Source organism: Coenobita brevimanus, chromosome 57, assembly GCF_032717465.1.
Source record: "Coenobita brevimanus isolate Jiangsu-jjx chromosome 57, ASM3271746v2, whole genome shotgun sequence".
NCBI classification, from domain to species: domain Eukaryota; kingdom Metazoa; phylum Arthropoda; class Malacostraca; order Decapoda; family Coenobitidae; genus Coenobita; species Coenobita brevimanus.
Window position 1 is genome coordinate 9,980,128 of NC_137010.1, and position 20,370 is coordinate 10,000,497.

The 20,370-nt window shown below is 37.5% G+C and overlaps 1 protein-coding gene across 1 annotated transcript in view; it reads left to right on the top strand.

The window, feature by feature from the left end:
• Nucleotides 1-19,849, top strand: part of Rph (Rabphilin) — a 123,869-nt gene extending 104,020 nt beyond the window's left edge. Inside the window, exons 14-15 of the mRNA XM_080274484.1 lie at nucleotides 3,909-4,022; nucleotides 19,839-19,849. Of these exons, the coding sequence (XP_080130610.1) occupies nucleotides 3,909-4,022; nucleotides 19,839-19,849 (125 nt within the window). The remainder of the gene's footprint in view (nucleotides 1-3,908; nucleotides 4,023-19,838) is intronic.
• Nucleotides 19,850-20,370: the final 521 nt, after the last annotated feature.

Genomic DNA, 20,370 nt, shown 5'->3' on the forward strand with positions numbered 1-20,370 from the left:
AAGATGATTGTTGGAAAGGACTGTAGATATAAGCTATTTTGGAAGGGAAATGTGGATAGATATGGTGATCCTTGTTGAGGAGAAATGGATGAAATATGTAATGAATGTAATGAGAGTAAATGAATGGATTATAGCAGTGAAAATGTTGTTTGATTAAGTCATGCTTGTAGTTATATTGATGTATGCTCCACAAGTTGGCTTGGATGATGAAAAAAAAAGATAGATTGTGGGATGACTTGATACATTAGTTGAACCATGGGGGATGATGAGATTGTAGTTTTGGGTGGCGATTAAGTGGTTATGTGAGTGCAGCAGCTCAAGGGAATGAAGGAGTGTAGTGGGATGCACATGTGGTATGAGGAATGCGGAAGGAGAAAGGCTACTCGAGTTTGGGGAGAAAATGAACAAGATTGTGTGCAATACACTTTGTAGGAAAAGACAGAGTAGGCCAGTTACATATGAGTCCGGGGGTAATACTAGTCAGATTGACTATTTCCTGGTCAGGAGAGCTGATAGGTGGTTAGTGAAGTATGTTAAAGTTATGGAGAACGAAGTATGTGTGCAGCAACACAAATATTTTAAAGTTATAGGGAGCAAAGCATGTGTGCAGCAACTCAAATTACTCCTGGTATGTGGCCTGGTACTAAAGGAGTGGGTAGTGAAGAAAAGGACCTATGCACCCAAGAAGAAAATATGGAAGTTGAAAAACCAAGCAGTAAGGGATGCCTTCTATAGCAAGAGGAGTAGAGTGGTGGCTGAAGAGGGAGCTGTAGACAGAAGTGTTAATGAACAGTACAGAGGTCTTAGGAATACTCTCTTGAAAGTAACTGATTCAGTGTGTGCACTGACAAGGGGGTCCCCCCAAGACATAAGGCAACATGATGATGGGATGCGGGGTCTGAAAACTGCAGTTAAGGAGAAAAGAAAACTTCTGGGAATGGAAATTGGATGGCAACAGAGAGGAATACTTGGCTACCAAGCATAAGGCCAGGAGGGAGGTATACAGGGCAAAATCTAAGTCTCAGAGGTGTTTACTGTATAGCCAAAATATGGTATTTAAGAAAAAAGGGAGCGAAGAATGGATAGTGAGGATATTGAAGATGCTTGGAGAGAACATTATAACCATTTGCTGGATAAGGAGTTTGACTGGAACTGGGATGGTTTGGAGTCAACAGATGCAGTGTTTGACTCCTGACTTTTGATTGATGCCACTACTGTGAGCAGGGCAATAGACAGGATGTAGCTGGGGAAGGCAGTGGTTGTGTGTGGTTTAACTGCTGAAATGTTGAAGACCTTAGGAGATACAGGAGTGGATGTAGTTACTGATTTGATAAATTCAACTATATATGAGTTTGTTGTCCCAGATGACTGGCTGAAGATTGTAATTGTAAATGCGTATAAGGGAAAGGGTGGTGCCCTGGAAAGAGGAAACTAAAGAGGCTTAAAACTTTTGGCCCAGATAATGAAGGTAATGGAGAGAGTCCTGGAAGGTATGATAAAGGAGAGTGAATATTGATGATATGCACTTTGTGTTTATGCTAGCTGTAGTGACCATATTTAGTGTCCAACAACTTCAGGAAAAATACATAGAAAAGAGCAAAGAGCTAAACTTTGTTTTTGTTGATTTGGAGGTGGCGAAGTGGGAGTGACAAAGCTTGGGATCAAGATGTGGCTGGGTAGAGTGGCTGTGGCTATGTACATGGGTGCTCGTACCCAGATGAGAGTGAATAGAGATTTGAATGATGAGTTTTCCACGAGTGTTGACATGCATAAAGGGGTCAGTCTTGACCCCTATATTGTTTGTCATGGTGCTTGAAGCCCTCTCTTGTGACATCAGAAATGGACCTCCATGGAAGTTGTTGTATATGATGACTTGGTGTTGAGTGCAAAGATCGAAAGGGAGGTAGAGGAAATATTTAGAAAGTGGAGAGATGGAGTGGGGCACGGTTTTGAAAGTAAACATGGATTAAACAAAAATGATGATATCTAGGGCTGGTGGCAGTACTGTTAAAGCAAAGGGAGTGTGTCCAGCACAGCTTGTCACAAGAGTTTGGGAAGCATCCATTTCATGTGCACTGTTTGTGAGAAGTGTGAGCATGAGAAATGTAATGGTATTAGAGGTAGGCTGCAAAATAATGCTGATTTTGTGTGGTGTGTATCAGGGAGAGCATGTACAGATTAAGAGGTGTGAAAGGATTGATCTTGCTGGAGAGTCTCAAGTGTATGAAGTTTTGTTTTTAGAGGGACATGTTATATGCTGAAAAAGGGGCTGGAACTAGTTCTGTGACTAGGGTATGGAGTGGTTGGAGAAAGTTCAGGGAGCACTTGCCTCTCCTAACATTGAGAGGGCTCTCCCTCCATGCAATGGAATTCTTGTATGCAGCATGTATTAGGTGTGTATGCTCTATGGTTGTGCGACCTGGGTAGTAAAGGAAGATGACTTTTGTAGGTTTAAGTGTACAAAAATGGCAATGATTAGATGAATGTGTTGTGCATCCTTGAATATGAGACCTGGGGGGGCTAGAATTGTGGTTGAAGAGTTGAGAGTAAGGATAGGACTTGAATGTATTGGTGCTGTGATGAGGAAAGTAGACTGAGATGCATTGGGTATGTTGACAAGATGGAAGATGACAATTGGTTGCAGAATGTGAGAAGTGTGAACATCAGGGGTAAGGTTATGAGAGGCAGACCAAAAAAGAACTGGGATGAGGTCATAAATATGACTTCAAGGATAAGGAACATAATAGGGAGGCTGCCAGAAATCAAGCACCGTGGAGAGCTTCCATTGGACGACCAAGGCCAGTGTATGCAAGCGTGTTAGACCCTTTTTAAAGATAGGAACGAATGATATGATACAAATAAGGATTGAGTACCACTGACCAAGGGAGGATTTACTTGAAGAATGATGTGGTAATTAACCACAGTCATCATTCATAGGTAGGAAACTCAGGTATATGCTTACACAGAATCTATTCTTAAGGTGAGACCTGTACTTGATTAAATTTCTTTTCCCTATTGACTACAGGATGGTGCCTGTGGTTAGTAACCTTCGTAATTGCTGCTTAATCATGTTGTCGGAACCCCAGGTTCATCTGGACATGAACTTGGTGGACTGGAGGCTGAAGTTGCCTTTGTCTCATGGTCCACCAACCTCATTTTGGAGGATGGTGAGAGAGTTGAAAACCATTTGTATAACCATTTTGTCAGTGCCACCTCACAATGTTCCTTTGCAGTACAGTTACTATTTGATGGTGGCATATAGCTGTCAGGCAAACAAGACTAACCCATCAAGCATGGAACATTGCCATTTAAAAAAAAAAAAAAAAAAAAAAGTCTTTTGATACTGTATAGTCTTATTACCTCCGCCAAGGCGGTTATGTTTTCACCCTTTCCATTTGTTTGTTGGTTGGTTTGTGAGCAAAATCACACAAAAACTACTGGACAGATTTCCAAAAAACTTCAAAGAAGAATGGGCCTTGGTCCAGAATAGACTCCATTAAATTCTGGTGTGGATCTGTATAAGGTTGTGGATCCAGGAATTTTTTTTCACTTTCTTTAACATTGAGAGATCGGGCATTTTTCGACATTTTCATAAATTTTTCAGTGAATATTGTATGGATCTTAATTTTAAAAATCAGGCATATTTAGGATGTTGGTATGTACAAATGTGTGCACTTTGGTGTGGATCCATATAAAATTCCAGATCTAGCAGATTTAAATATGCTTTTATAGGTGGGTAGTCTTTTTCCTTATTGGATTAGACTTGATTAAATTAAAAGGAACTGCATGTTGGGCCTTGGCGGAGGTATGTGCTTGACCGAGTGCCATTCTAGTTAAGAATGCATTGGGGGGGGGGGTCACATATAATCCTTTAGTAAGTGTGGCACTAACACAACATTATCCCATAGGTGGACTACAACTTTCACAAGACAGCACGGGAACTGAACTGAGACACTGGTATGATGCATTACAATACCCAGACAGACGACATGACCGGTGGCACCAACTCCAACCACTAAATGGTAAATAAAGGCAGGAAGCAAGAATTAACCAAGTCATAAGCAACTACCTCATTACACTGAACAGTAAGTAAACAACAAAAGACAACCTACACTCAGATTGGCAGGAAAAAGTTGTAGATAATATTGGAAAATAAAAAGATTTATTTTTATTTTTATAAAGAACAAGATCATTAACCAAATTTAATACAGTATGTAGTTAAACGGGTTGTGTTGATATGGTCCAGGAATATTAACAATTTACTATTCTTTATTTTATTCGCACAATCACACTTGCTAAATTTAATGACCAATTTTCACTGTTTCTCATACTTAACCAGATAAGATTAAGTGATTGAAGATATGAATCAGGAGTGAGATAATCTATGCACAAACTGGGACCAAATGCAGTGGAAGGTAAAGAAGAGGAAGAAAGGAATTACCAGGATGAAGAGTCATAACAAAGAAAGATGATAAGATGAAGAAAAGCTTTTAGACAAGATTACAAATTAATAGTCAGACAAGAAGAATGAAAGATTCTTACGGTATGAGGAGAGTAGAGGAGGCATGAAAATGACAACTCCTGTTCTGTAATATTATGTGAGAGTGGTATACTTGCATTTACAGGAAAAAATATAAAGATATGTAATTAAATGTAGGTAGAGGAAATCATAACCAGGAGCAAAAAATTGTCAGAAAATTAACATTACTCAATCTCACAGTAGAAGATGGAAAGCTCTTATAAGAAAAGTCTAGTTTTATACACTAGTTCCCCCAAAATCTCTGTTACACTGACATAATTTCTCATGCAATCTGTTGAATTGTATAATCAGGGATTCTCAATAATATAAATATTTAACCCCTTCATTATGACTATGAGAGCTGTCTGTAAGCTGAATAAAAATGTTTGGCAGTAGCAAGAATGAAAGGAAGGTTACATTTTACTGAAAGATTACTGTGAATTGCTTCTAAAATGTTATCATACTGAAGGGGTTAATGAAGGAGCACAGTTAAGCCAAAATATTGTTGCATTAAGGTTCTTCTGATGAGCCGTGTTGGAGTTGATACCAAGACCTATGTCCATGTGCTTAAAACTGTAATTGTAATGGAGATGGCATGCCCCAATGTTGTTTACAATAACAGACCTTCACAAGCACATGACAAAGATAGAATATATCTAGCTGTTTGCTTGTTACTGTCTTTGCTTTGAAATATGGGATGCAGGCTGGCCCCATCCAATAACCATTGGTGTTCCATAAATGTCTATAAAGTATTAAGGGCTTGCCTTCCCCTTTGCAATTTAGCTTTAAGCATATGGCCACTAGAGTCAGACAACAGATAGAGATTATTACAGAAAGTAACCCATAGGTGTCTAGTTAACTGCAAGAAAAGACAAAGAACTTTGTGTGCAGTCTTTCATTTCTTACATCTTGGAAAATATGACAATCAGTCAGACATACAGACTGCAAATGTTTTTAAAGGTACTGCACCGGGTAGTTCTGTGTTGACATTTGTTTTAGTTTCATAGTGTGACAACTAAATGTTATATGTTATGATCATTGGGAGTGATTGGATTATCACTGGCATAATATTTACAAAATTGTGGATTACTCTAGAACTCTGATTATTTGTGTAGAATGGTTCCTTAGGTTGTGACATGTGCTTAAAGTATAGTCATCGTACTGCCTTTCATTTTTTACCACTTTTCAAACAAAAAAAAAAAAAATCATGATTGTTTCTTAACTGTAGATTTACCCCTTCTCTCTAAAAGCTTTTTCCCCTAAGCTGAAAAAAAGTTATGTTAAGTATAATAAAAAATAAAAAGGTGGCACTTCACAATAGGGAATAATGGTAATTACTGTATGTACTTCCAACTCCTTCATTGTGAGAAGTATTGCTTTAATTAAAAACCACTGTTTGACAGGAGCATGAATAAAATGAAAAATAAACCATCATATTGCTGGGGTTGCATTTATATAAAACTTACAGGAAAACAATAAACAAGTTTATTATTATAATACTGTACAGTACCCATATAGGCTTGGTTCTTCAAAACAGTTTCTGGAAAATAAGAAATCTGCATTGAATGAAAATGCAAGAATGTGGTACCTGATGTGCCTTCTGGATAATCAGACTGGATAATCAGAGTTCTATAGTAAAGTATAAAGTTAAATTATCCATTTCATTTAGAGCTGGTGAGTGACAGGAAAATTTAATTACAGTAACTCCTCACTTAACTGTGTACAGTTGATATGTTAGTATGTTCCTTAAGACTACTTTAAGTGAGGGTTATGTTCTAGTAACAAATAATATCTTTTCGGAAGTTAAAAAATCACACTCAGGACTGCAAAATAGAATTGCATTGCATCTGATGTGATCAGGTATATGTGTATACACTATGTATTGAAATTAAGGTGTAATTTCGTGAAATCAGTGACATAATGAGTTAAATGTTTGTGTGAGTCGTTTCAACCCTGACACTTCACTGCACATCCTTACTGTGGTGATGAATAGTGATATGTTATGGGGATAAAAATGCTTATGTGTTAACAGCTTTATAGTGAAAATGTGTAAAGGTAAAACATTTTAAATGAGGAATTACTGTACATTTGTTCAAACTGTTTATGTACAGTTCCATAGTTTATCAGAATTAGAGGTTTAGTGTTAAAAGGCATCAGCACTATTTTTTAAGCAAACTGGTAATGATTTTTCATATATCTGAATTATAGGGAGCCAGTAGAAATTTACAGATTATCACATTTTATGTATTTTACTTATTTAGCTGTACTAGCATAATACTGAAGACCTGTAACCAGTAAAATGCATCTAAAATATAGGGATCACATACAAACTTAATGAATATATTGTATTTGCATGTCATTATGCAGCATATGAATGATTATGAAGATTTATGACCAACAGAAGAGAAGAAGAGTACAGCATCATCATTTTCCTGACCCAGTTTCCCATTAGATACTAATGGTGGGTGGGATTTAAAGCTAAAAGAAGAAAACGTGAAAGTCTGAGATGCTGTCAGTAGAGAATACAGTTGAAAAATTTAGACAGGAACTCCCCTTTACGTGTTGTACTGTATTTGTCAACACCATCAAAATGGTGATGCATTAAATTACTACTTGCTGTCTCCAGATGACTTATTATTGATTGGGAGATTTTCCAAACTGCAGGGGTTATAAGTAGCCTTAATTAGCTCTTGTACTACATGAGATCCTTCTTAAATAGTATGAAGTCTTTTGATGGTAGCAGGAATACCATGAAAAATATGTCATCATAGTGAAGGTGTAAAACGAGTAGTGTCAAAACAAGCACCTGAAATTTTTGCCAAAACTCACCATTGTTTTGGCAGTAGTGCTTTGTGGAGGGGCATCCACAGGATTTTTTGTAATGGGGGGCAAAATAAAAGAAATTATACATATATGTGCAGCTGTAATATATCAAAATACACACACTCCAAATAGGGATAAGCATATGCTTACATGAGTTACATGACTTACATCAAATGCATAAAGTGACAGAATGCATGAATTGGCTCAAATCACTCAACCATCCTTGAACAAGAACTGAAACACACTTTGGAATTCCAAGGGACGCCCATGGCTTTATGGTTTCCATTTCTGAATTGTTCAACTGTACTTATAAATGACAGAGAACTGTGTTTACATATCTTAATGCCAGACATCATGCTGAATGAACAGTGTGCAAGTGAGTGTTGGTCAGATGTTTATGGGCTGAGCTGCAGCCTTAAACAGTTTCAAAGATCAACATTCTCTTCCATTATGTTAAGTTCATTTTAGTGCTGAAGCCTTTAGTATGAATCTTCAGGGTGTATATTTTCTCCTCAGTGTTCCATTTTTGTAGCAAGTGCCATCTGTCTGTAAGTCAGAAAAACTCATGACAGGATATCTTAACTGTGACTGCATTGTAAAGACAACATTAAACCTTTCAGTGTTTATTTCTATACAAGTTTCTTTTAGGAAACCATCAATAGAAATCAAGTATTATTTTGTAGGTAATGGGACGTATGGAATTTAAGTCCTTAGTGTTATTGCAATATTTAGTGTCTTCAGCTCCTCATGTCAATTATTTACCAAGAAAATTTTGCAGCCCCTTCTGTTTGAGGCTCAAATGCAGCTTTCTGGACTGCTGCATCAGCAAGTGATGATCTTTTTCTTGATGCAAATGACAACAATCTCATATAACTGTAGACTTTTGGTGTGATAATGTAAGGTAGTCTCCCCTCATAGACAGACAGCCTTTCTGAAAACTAAGACATGAAAATGTAGTTGCCAGAAACCATAGCCTAAAATTAGTGGTGTTGGAGTACCCTGTAGGATGTATTTTAGCTTGGTTGACAGATTATGAGGGGTAAGAGTCAGCCCCGATCTTACTCCTCTGCCCTAGTGATGGTACCGAGTTTTACCAAGAAGACACAAGTGAAGTTTAGTGGAAAATGAACTTGCCATGTTGCCAGATGGCTAGCAAGGTTGTGAATGTGTTAATAGTTCCCTCCCCAAAATATTAGTGTTTGCATTAGAACTCATGTTCTACTCTTACCTGTCAACTGTATTCTGATTAAGCTTTCATTTTGTATATACTCTCAGCTCTGCCAAGAACAATGTAGTGACTTTTGTGATGCAGGTAACAATAGGCTCTGAGAATATGGTGCACTGAAGTTGAGCTGCCATTATGATTATGTGCAATGCCAACTGTGCTATCAGAAAATTGCTCCCTAACAGTCACGGCTCGTAGCTACTGGATGCAGTGCAATATTTCAAGTGACATTCTGGATATTTCTCCCTGTACCACAGTATACTTTGAAATTGAAAGATTATATAGAGAACGTAGGAAAACCAAATTAGCATCATTAGCCAAACAAAATGTGTTCTATTTACCCCTGTCCTTTATCTGGATATCTTTTAAAAACTACTGTATTATTTTCAACAAACTTTTATCATCTTATTAGAACCTTCTGCGTGTCTAGCTCATATATGCATTCTGTAAGTCATCTAAGAAACCCAGCATCTAGAAACCCTTCAAGTGCTGTCCTGTACTGTTTTGTAAATAACGTAGGTACATATGTCATTTTTACTTCAGTCTGTCACTTCTGTAGAAGGATTAAGTACCTTAGCATTTAGATATCTTTCTGTACATCACCTTCTAGAGAACAGTTTCTATTGAATTTTCAGTAGAATATTTTTGTAGAAGTTGTGCTGTCCCTCAGGCTGCAAAGTCTGCCATGATGAGTTTCCTTTGATATGCAGGAATGCCTTGGCCATAGAGAAGCTTTGAACTTTAGGCCAGTGTGATCTGCCTCACCTACTGCAGACTCGTATCATGTATCAACTGTATGATGTATCATGTAGTGTGTGTACTTTTCTTGCCTCTTCAGTGCCTCTTACTTCAAAGCAATGTTATAGTCAGAATCCCCTTGACATCTTTGGCATTGTCTGTAAAAACAGTGGAACCATAAACAGTGTGTTTGAATATTCACTATAAACAAGAAGGATCTTAATGTCTTGGGTTGTCAACAGTATGACCCCCCCCTCCCTCCCCCCCCCTTTTTTTCCTCATAGCAAAGCAATATAACCAGCATTTTTCAGGCTGAAGTCAGTAATGTATTAGAGACCAGGTATTTCAGTGAAAAGATGTCTGTTCAGTATTACATACTGGTATCCACTAAATTTTCCAATAGATCAAGAAAAAAACTAAGTAAGGATAAAACTGATTTGTCCATCTGTGTAATGTTTGGGGCATAGTTAGATTTTTTTGTAACTTGAGTTTGTTCAGGAGGAAGAAGAAAAACAATGAGACTATATATAGATATCAGTTGAACAGCATGATTCTAAACAACATGACCTGTTCCCATAACACACTATCTACATTGTTTATGGATCCTCTGTAAAATGGTTTTTCTTAAATTACTCTTAGCTTATGTGTTATACCTGTTATTACTAATACTAGTTTAATTTTTCCAGGAATGTGAGATGTCCCACTTCTAGTTTCACTCACATATAGTCGTGGTCATAAATAATCACCGATCCTCCTGTACCCCTTGCCTCAGGCTGGCTCCTTTATGTGCGACAAGTCACACTGAGTAAGATGGGCTGAAAGGGAGGGGCCAGAGAGAGAAAGGAAGTTGGGTGGGGGGATGAGTGATGGTGTGGGGGTGGAGTGAGGGAGAGGAGGGAGGGTAGGTAAGGGAGGGAGAATGAAATGCGAAGTGGTGATCACATTATTTTTCCGTTTTCTTGCATTCAGGGCATGATGTAAAGGAGTTTAGATTCAGTAGACAATGCTGCATTACACCTTGTATAGCAGCATCAGATCACAAGCCTTAGATAGGTGGTGATATCAAGGGCTGGCTGAGAGAAATATACTGACGTGATAGATCAAACATTAGTGCAGAGCCATCGAGACTGTGTGGGCCCAGATTGTCAATGTGTGGGAATGAGAGAAAGAGAGGACACAGGCCTGCCTCCACCAGCACACTAAGGACGAGTGGGAGCTGTTCAGACGAAACCAGCAAACCATCAACAACACTGTTTCCTCGGTGTGGTGAGGACAGCAAGAGGTGAGGCAGGAGGCCACTGGATTAATTACAAAAGCTTTCCTGGTTGCTTTGGCTTGACTAATGTTCGTAAACACTGACAGACATATTTTGGGAGTTTGGGTGGGATTTTGTTTTATTTTCCTTCTAAGAGATTATGAGAAATATTGTATTATATACACCCACGTGCACAGTCAAATTTATTTACCTTTTATGCACAATTATTTTCAATTGCCTTTTCATATAGAGATGCCATAAAATAGCTGGCATAATACAGACCATATGAGGGAGTGTATACAGAAAGGATGATCATATTTACTGTGGACACAGCCATGTCAGAGGTTGCATACATGACAATCCCCCAAATTAATTACATGTAAGGGTAGAGGACGTTTCTTACACAAACATTACGGAAGTCAAAGCCACCCAGATATCATTCTGCATCCGAAGTCAGAATACATGGATAAACACAAATATCTGACTTTGCACTAATGTTTGATCTGTCACATCAGTATATTTTTCTCACGAGCCAGCCATTGATATCACCACTCTAAAACTTGTTATCTGATGCTGCTATACAAGGTGTAATGCAGCATTATATACCAAATATAAACTTTTATATCATGCCCTGAATGAATTAAAATAAACTAATTACGTGACTACCACTTCGTATGTCATTCTCTCTCCACTCCCTGCCCTCCATCCCCTTTCTCACTCCACCCCTGCACCATCATGCGTCCCTCCACCCACCTTTCCCTCCCTTTCTCTGGCCCCTCCCTTTCAGCCCCTCTTACTCTACTGTGACTTGCCACGCATGATGCAGCCAGCCTGAGGCACAGGTTACGAGAGGATAGGTGATTATTTATAACCATGACTGTACATCAGATCACTAAGTTCAATGCTATGCATTTTAAACTAATAATAATAATAATAATGAAAAAAAGGACTCATTACAATGTATATTCTTGTCTTACAAGCAATTTACATTCACAGATTTTGACATTTTGGTTACAAGTAAAAAAAAAATTTTTTTTTTTTTTTTTTTTTTTTTTTTTTTTTTTTTTTATATATATATAGTGATGTTACAATTATCAAGTGAGAAATATGCAGTATATGCATCAGGGAACTATGCACACATAAAAGACCACTGAAGAAGTGTGACATGCCTCTTGTATGTACAGTATAATAAGTGCATTATGTATAAGGTCCTTTAAATGTATATATGGTAATGGAAGCACATAACTGCATTTGGGTGCCACCCTCCTGAAGCTGGAAACAGCAAGCATGTATAGAAAAAAAAAAAAGTTACCAGTACAGTAATATTTTAAGGATATACACGTGTTCTTTCACATTTATGTCAATACAAACACATCAGTCTACATAGAAACAACCTAGCTCTTTCTCACATTCACACAGACACAGACTTATGTGCAGTAACTAATATGCACACACATACACACTCACACAAACTGCCATAGCTAAAGATGTGGTGGGATTCTGATTGCAAGTTCACTGTGTGTTAAGGTTTTCCAGGAAGAGTGTGAACAAGATCCACACTTTGGTACCTTCATGAATTGATTAAATGAGAAATGTGCTCAAATGGTACTGATGATTACAGTGAGGTATTAGAAGGGTATGTATGGCTTGTTGACAGCATTAGTGGTGTTCAAGCATTATGTAAAAAAAAAAAAAAAAAAAAAAAAAAGTTATGGAGAGAATTTACATTCAGGATATTTTAAGACACATAAAGATATTTTCAGTCTCTCTCTCTCTCTCAGATCAAGATATTTTTAGTCTCTTGCTCTCTCACACATAAGATAATGTTAGTCTCTCACTGTCTCTCACATAAGATATTTTTAGTCTCTTCTCTCTCTCTTGAATGTATATTAACACAAATGGGGTTGTCGTGTTGTTGAAAAAATAACCCTTGGGGACCTTAGCACACCACACAAATGATTACAGTATACCCCAAGAGCTACTCCCTCTTATATAATTTTCATAGAATGAATATTTATATATTTATACTGAGAACCACTCCCTATCATTTTGTTACTGAAGAATGATTGTTTTTTTATTATTATTGTTGGTTTTGTAGATATTTTTATTATTATGATTATCATGGAATTACTTTTATTACAAAAAGGATTGTGATAAGTGACAACTTTGCCTAATATTGCACACAATTGCTTTCCTGTAGTTCTTTTAATGTGTAAGTTCTTTCATCTTCATGACAGAAAATATCATAATTTTTATGACTGCAGTGACTGTGGAGTCAGTGATTTAGTTTGTGTGATATCACAGAAAGTTAATAAAAGATTGGTTTATTTATGAAACTGATGACTTTATTGGAGACTGACAAAAATATTACAAGAGAAAAGATAATTAGATTAACAAGTGCATTTCATACAATTTTGAGATGATGTGAGGTTTATATAAATTCAGACTGCTGTTGCTTGATTTCCTATACTTTGTTTATTCTATTGATATTTCTCTTTTATTCTTCCACTCTTTTAGCTGAATAAAATATTATAAGAGTGAGTAACTATTCTGATATACTGTTCACTCTTGTCCTTACCTCTGGTGTCACATGCCTTATAACAGATGGAATATACTGTTATATTCTTTAAATTGTAAAGTATAGGACATCTTTTTTTGGATGTATATGTATGTGTGTTGGAGTATATGAGTGAGAATACATACATCTCTGCATATATACAGTACATGGCTGAAAACATGTACTGTATCACTCTGCATAAACAGGGTATACCTGAACGTAATTCAAGCTACATGCCTCTACACATACATACTTTTGTGTAGGACTGTATGAAGGTCTAGGTTCATATATCTCAAGGCTCATACATCTCTACAAATAACGTACACTCACCTTTTCCGTATTTTAGTTGGAGTCAAAGCCAGGGTTTTAAAGGGAACTTAATTAATTGTCCAGTGTGAAAGTGGTAGTTCAAAACATAGCTAGACCACTTGAGTGTATCAGTGTCATCATGAACTGCCCCATTTGCAGTCTAAGAAAGCATTGAACTGCCACCGTAACGTCAGACATTAGGTTTTTGTTTGGCCCCAAGCTTTGACTACAATTTCTCTCCAACCAGGGGCAGGGTAGGGGCTGAGCAGGCATTATGGCTCGGGAGTGTATCTTTATTAAAGAATATTTGATAAAATTACATGCATATTTATCTTTGCATAGAAATATGACTGGAACTATTGTGTATATATATATATATATATATATGAACCAAGCTACACTTCTGTACACATACATATACTGTAGTATCTTTGTGTATATACTGTATGTATGATCCAAATTGCATATATACCAACACATACATATACTCCTGACTGTGTATTATTGCAAGCTCTTTCATTAAAAGTAAAAGTATATATATAAATATATATATAAATACATATATTCTGTAGAGATATACGGTATCATGTTGATTCTCATTCCTATAGTGTTCTCTGATAGAAAAACAAAGTGATGTAGTGTATATATATATACTGTACTGTTCTTTCATTGTGTGTGTGTGTGTGTGTGTGTGTGTGATATAAGTAACTGCATATAGTATACCAGAAATCCTAAACATGATCCTAAAATTATGAAAATGTAACAAAATGCCATGTGCATACATGGTAAGCTTGTGTGGGTAGATGCAAAATGTATGTATGCACAAGAGCCACTAGTATGCATCCACCGGGGACCATAGTGCGCTATTTGTGTGAGTATACATGTGTACGGCCAAATGTGTGCATGGGTAAGCCTCATTCTCACTCTCCTTCTCTCAGGTGTATCATAGGGGTAAAATATGAGTATCGTTTGGTTCTGTAGAGGGCAACATGTAGATTAATCCCTCCAAATCCCACTATGGCCTTCTAACTCCTTCCCAGTCTCACCAAAACTTTCAAAATGTTATTAAATCCCAGTAAACCAATTGAATTTCCACTAAGATCTTCTAAATGACCTCCTGTTACCACATTATCCACATATATATATATATATATATATATATATATATATATATATATATATATATATATATACTGTACTGTACAGTATATCCAACTAATTCTTTTGGTTCCTTCGAAATAACTTTAAAAAATTTCCACCAAATGCAGTAAAGATAAATCCCAGTTTCACATAATTTCTATAAATCTTATATCTTTGAAAATACTCCACTCTAAAAAAAAAAAAAAATTCCTTAAAATGCCCCTAAGGCCTCTTAAATCCCTCATGGTTCATCTAAATCCTTCAAAATGTCACCAAGTCCAGTAAGTTAGTCATTCTAAGGTCTTCTGCATCACTCCCAGTCTTACATTTAATATCCCTTCTTTCCATCCATAACACTAAACCTCTAAAAATTCAGCTTAAAATATGGAAAATTATAAGGAAACAAAGCCCTCTAAATCTCTCCAAATTTGGTGAACTTTCTTAAAATAGCACAAACTTTCTCTGAAACCCACAAAGTGCTGGAAAATCTCACAAAATCATTGAAAATCTCACTGAATCTACTAAGTGCCATAACAAAATACCAGTACCATGTGGTTTTACTTCCATTATCTGTCCATCTACCTATCTATCTATATATAGTCAACTTGGGTAATTCGCGGTTATTTTAGTCTTATTACCTACCATGACTTAGAAATTCTGTGAATTATAAATAACATAACTAATGGGGAAAATTACTTATGAGTCTATTCTCTCGGCAAAGTTGCCCTGCCACCGCACTTACACCCGACTAGTTACCAGCAAACACTAACACCCTTTCAAAATGGTACTTAATGCATGTATTTAATGGGAATGACCAATATTGTAAGGTTCTTATCTGACTCTGATGACAATGCTTAACCCATACCATGCTGGGCAAAAAAAGATACCTCCCTACACTGGCTGATTTTTTTTTTTTTTTTTTTTTTGGCTAAATGGGCTTAATACATGAATATATGATCCCTCGTACTAATACAAGTAATCACCAGTGCCAGAAAGTTGGTTTAGTTGAGTCGGGTTGGTGCCACTTGACCTCTGAATTCTTCAAGGTTACTGAGAAAGCAGAGCGGTTGTGAGCCCGTGAAGACTGTCACTCGCTTCCTACACTCCTAATCAGAGTTGTAAGCGTAGCGGACAAATGTCTGAAGTTAGCAAGATATGTTATTACCTCCCACTTTACTTCTGTTGCTTGCAATGACTTGTCAGAGCTGCAGGGCATAGATCCATGTCACTGGTGTTTTAGAGGGGAACGGAGATCTATGTCATTTGCACAGTGTGGGTTAAGTGGACGGGGGAGGGGGAGGGGTTGAGACGCTTGAGGCATGTTATGACCTCTCGGCACGAGGTGAGTGTGGAAGCAGTGGAGACAACAGTGTGAACTAGTGCGCCCGCCTGCCACTAGGTTCGGATGAGAAATGCTGTGATTGGCTAGTCATGCTTGAATAAAATTGGCTTCCGGCTGCAACTAGCATAAATGATGCCATGACCTGGAAAACTCCTAGGGAATCAGTCACTTGTGACAGCAACCGCAGCGACTGTGGATATCAAATTAGTTACTGCAAGGTACGAAGTGATCACAATTTGGCTTGAAAAACACCATGAATTTGAAAACCGTGACTAACAAACCCGTGATATATGCGAGTTGACTGTTTCCGTGTGTGTGTGTGTGTGCGTGTGTGTGTATATATATATATACACACACACACAAACACAGTATAGCCAAAGCCACATTAAATCCTGTTTAACCATATTGAATGTCAGTTTCTGTAAATCTCAACTACAATTAATCTGTGCTTATACCATTTAGCTTACAGTTTATTAATCCCATGTAGCATTTCTGAATTTAAAGCTTGTAGTCCCACAGAATCCCTCAGTCCCCTATATACCCTGTTTCACTAAATCCGCTGCTCATCCCACTTCATATGTAAATTCCATAAGATCCTTAAAACTTCCCCTTCATCTTTTTTAATTCAAATTAAACCTTAATTTCACAGTGTAATTAAGTGTGCTTCAAGAAGACTGACTTAAATTACATTTAACCCCTTTATATATATATATATATATATATATATATATATATATATATATATATATATATATATATATATATATGTATGTATATACCTGTATATATATATATATATATATATATATATACACAGTAAGCCCTCTTTAATTTGAACCTGAATGATTCGGAAATCGGTTAATTCGGATCTTTTTTGACCACCAGACAAATAGTTTTAATTCGGATAGAAATTCGAATTAAGTGAGACAAATCTGAAAAGGGTTCCAGTGATAAGTGGATGTGAACAGTTTTTGTAGTGATAAGTGAAGTAATAAATGTAATTTTTAAGAACTGTACAGTACCTTCGGTACGGTTAAGTGTACTGTACTCTACTACTGTGCTGCAAGACTTCATTATCAAAGTTTGACACTTTTTTATTTATTGTATTGTGCACTCTTTGAGTATAAAGTAATAATATACTGTACTGTTTAATATTTTCTTGAAAAAGCCATGTTTAGTGAGCATAGGTGTGATTTGGGGATAGGGGCAAGCATGAGCTCCAATAATTTGGATTTTTGGATAATTCAACATAGGGTTCCCCCCCAGTTAATCCGAACTACAGAGGGTTTACTGTATATATATATATATATATATATATATATATCTATCTATTGCCAGACGCCTCAATCCCGTTTGGGGTGGCCACAAACAAATTGCCTCCCCGTAGTCCTGTCCCCCACCATTTCACTGCCCTGCTCCCAACTCACACCCCCCTCTCTCATATATATATATATATATATATATATATACAGTATATGTATATATATATATATATATATATATATATATATATATATATATATATATATAATGTACAAACATACATATATATTTACAAGTCATCCACTTACGAACGGGATACGTTCTGAGAAACTGCTCATACGTTGATTTTTTTATAACTCAAAAATGCACTTAATACACCTAACCAACTAAACGTCATAGCTCAGTGAAGCCTACCAAGCTTTTTAAACATGCTTAAAACACTTACTTTAGCCTACAGTTGGGCTGAATCATTAACACAAAGCCTGTCTTATAATACAGTAACACCTCAATATAACGGACTTCAATAGACCGGAATTCGCTTTTATCGGAATCGAGGAGCTATCTATCTATCTGTTGCCAGACGCCTCAATCCTGTACGGGGTGGCCACAAACTAATCGCCTCCACGTCGACCTGTCCCCCGCCATTTCACTGCTCTGCTCCCAACTCACATCCCCCTCTCATCTACTAGACTAAATTCCTATACTGTATATCAGAAAAAGTCCAATAAAGCCAGAAACAGTCAGAACTGCCTGACCACTTTAACTATGTTCACCACAATAAGTTAAATAAAAGTCATGTTTATTAGTCCACAGTACAGTATTATTATACATTTTATAACCTCTGATTAATGTAGCGAAGTTATAACATAGAACAGTACCACAATGGTTGTCAAAACAGTTTAAAAACCGTTCGTGCAATTTGAACTAATGTCTGATATATCGGAATAAGTCAGGGTTAACTGGGAATCTGGATGTTGCTTTTATCGGAATTTCGCGTTTTTCGGAATGGCTTGGGCCCCAATTAGTTCATTATAGTGAGGTCTTACTGTAAAGTGTTGAATATCTCATGCAATGCCATGTAATTTAGTGAATATTTTACTGAAAGTACAAATTCTTAAGTGCGAAAATTTTTAAGTCAACTGTTTGTAAGTGGGGGATGACCTGTTTATATTTTTCGAACTCGGGTTTTCCAGCTGCAAGCTTGATATGCTAACCTTTACACCACAGGGTCTTCCCTGGTGTAACAGCCATGGCTTGGCAGGTTAGAACACTCTGGCCGAAGGGTCGGAGGTTCGAGTCCACCCAAGGGTCACTTAGTAGACATCAGGAAGGGCACCTGGTCATAAAGTGCTACACGCACCAAAACCAAAATCCTCAACCTGAGGGCAACGCCTTAGCCCTTATTGAAAAAAGGGGACATGGTGTAAAACTCAATATATATACAGTATGAGGCACTTGGAATGACAAGGGCCAATCAACCAACGGGGGGGTTATGAGTTACAAGTACTGTACAGTAGGCTCGCACAGTGCGTGAGAGATTGGGCGGTCCACGACCTCGCGCACTGGGAATTCGCATACTGGGAATACATAATCTTATGGGAATAATTACATATGGGCGGTACCTCCTCATACCTGGACATTTTTTGGCCCTTACAGACATAATAAAGGTCATATTTTTCAGACATTGTACTAAAGCTATAGCTACAATAACAAAAATATGGGTAGTCACCTTAACAAATGTAGACAACAGGCCTGATGACCTTAAATAACAGGGGTTCCGAGGTGCGCCAACACTTACAGTGTCGCACTCCCCACTGCACCAACACTTCCCTTCACAGACTCCTCTTGAGCACCTTCGCTAGGAGCATCAAAGTCGCTCACTTCGGCCATAAACCCTTCAAAGTCCAATGCTGACACTTCTGACATTGCATCCTCTTCATCCTCAACAGGAACAGGAGCAGACGATGTCGCTGGTTCCACAATTTCACCAACTTGAGCCCGCTGTGTGTAGCTTGTTATGAGCGTCTGTCTTCTGTTTATTTCTTCCCTGTGCCTGTCTGTGTAGAAACGGAAGAGTTTGTCAATACTAACCAGAAGTTCCTCCGTTCTTAGGTTGCTCACTTCCTGTTCCTTCACCTCTTCCTTGAGCTTAACCACGGCAGCAAGGATCTTGCTAATGTTTGACATACACAGCTCAGTCCTGCCTTCCATCACGCTAGGCTGCTCAACTTGACTCTGCGCATCAACATGACGACGCGTGATGCGCTGTGTGAGGGGTGGTCGCGCATTAATAGAAAATGGCATTTTTTAGCCACTCCTTGCCTCTGCCTCGCATTCTGTGCGGTAAACTCGCGCATTCAAAGGTTTTTGGTTATGATTTTTGGTCACTCGCGCACAATGCGAATCGTGCACTGTGCGAACCTACTGTACCAGCTTGTAGATCCGGTCTTAAACTTCATATTCTTGCCCTGCAGTGCTGGATGTGGTTCCTTGGCATTAGGGTGAGAGTCCCACCTCATTATCACTGAGTTATTATAATGTCAAAAGTTTTAAATGCAATTTACTCAAAACTTTTGTTGATTGGCCCTTGTCATACCAAGCGCCTCATATATATACAGTATATATATTTTCTCATGTAATTCTCCCGTAATCTTATTGTCCCCACAGATCCCAATTGATCCCACTTAAATCAAACTAAACTTCCACTGGATATCCCTAAATAGTGCTTCATTCCCCAAATGTCCACTTCTTCCTTCTTTCTTAATCTCTTTAGTACAATGACATGTTTCATATTTTACTCTAACCACTTCCACATTATTTTAGTCTGCTTGGGGGAGACATCTTGTAGTGAAGAGGTTAATGGAGATCGCTTATAATCCCGTAACTACAAGGTGTTCTTCCCTGGTTAGCCAAAATTCTGTGGTGGATGCAAGAATATACTGTACTATAAAAAAAATGTTATCTAACTGAAGGAGTTAATCCTACTCAGTCCCTCTATAAATCCAACTTACCTTTATGCACCACAGATGACTGGATGAGAAATTGTGAGGAAAAAAAAATCAGTTCTCTGTTATGTGTGGATGAATCTGATAAATACTTGGGTGTTGTAGCTTAACCCCTTCAGTACATTTTTTTCCCCCAGCTACTGTCAGTGGACTTTATTCATCCTAGGAAATACACTCCTTGTAGTGGAATTGAA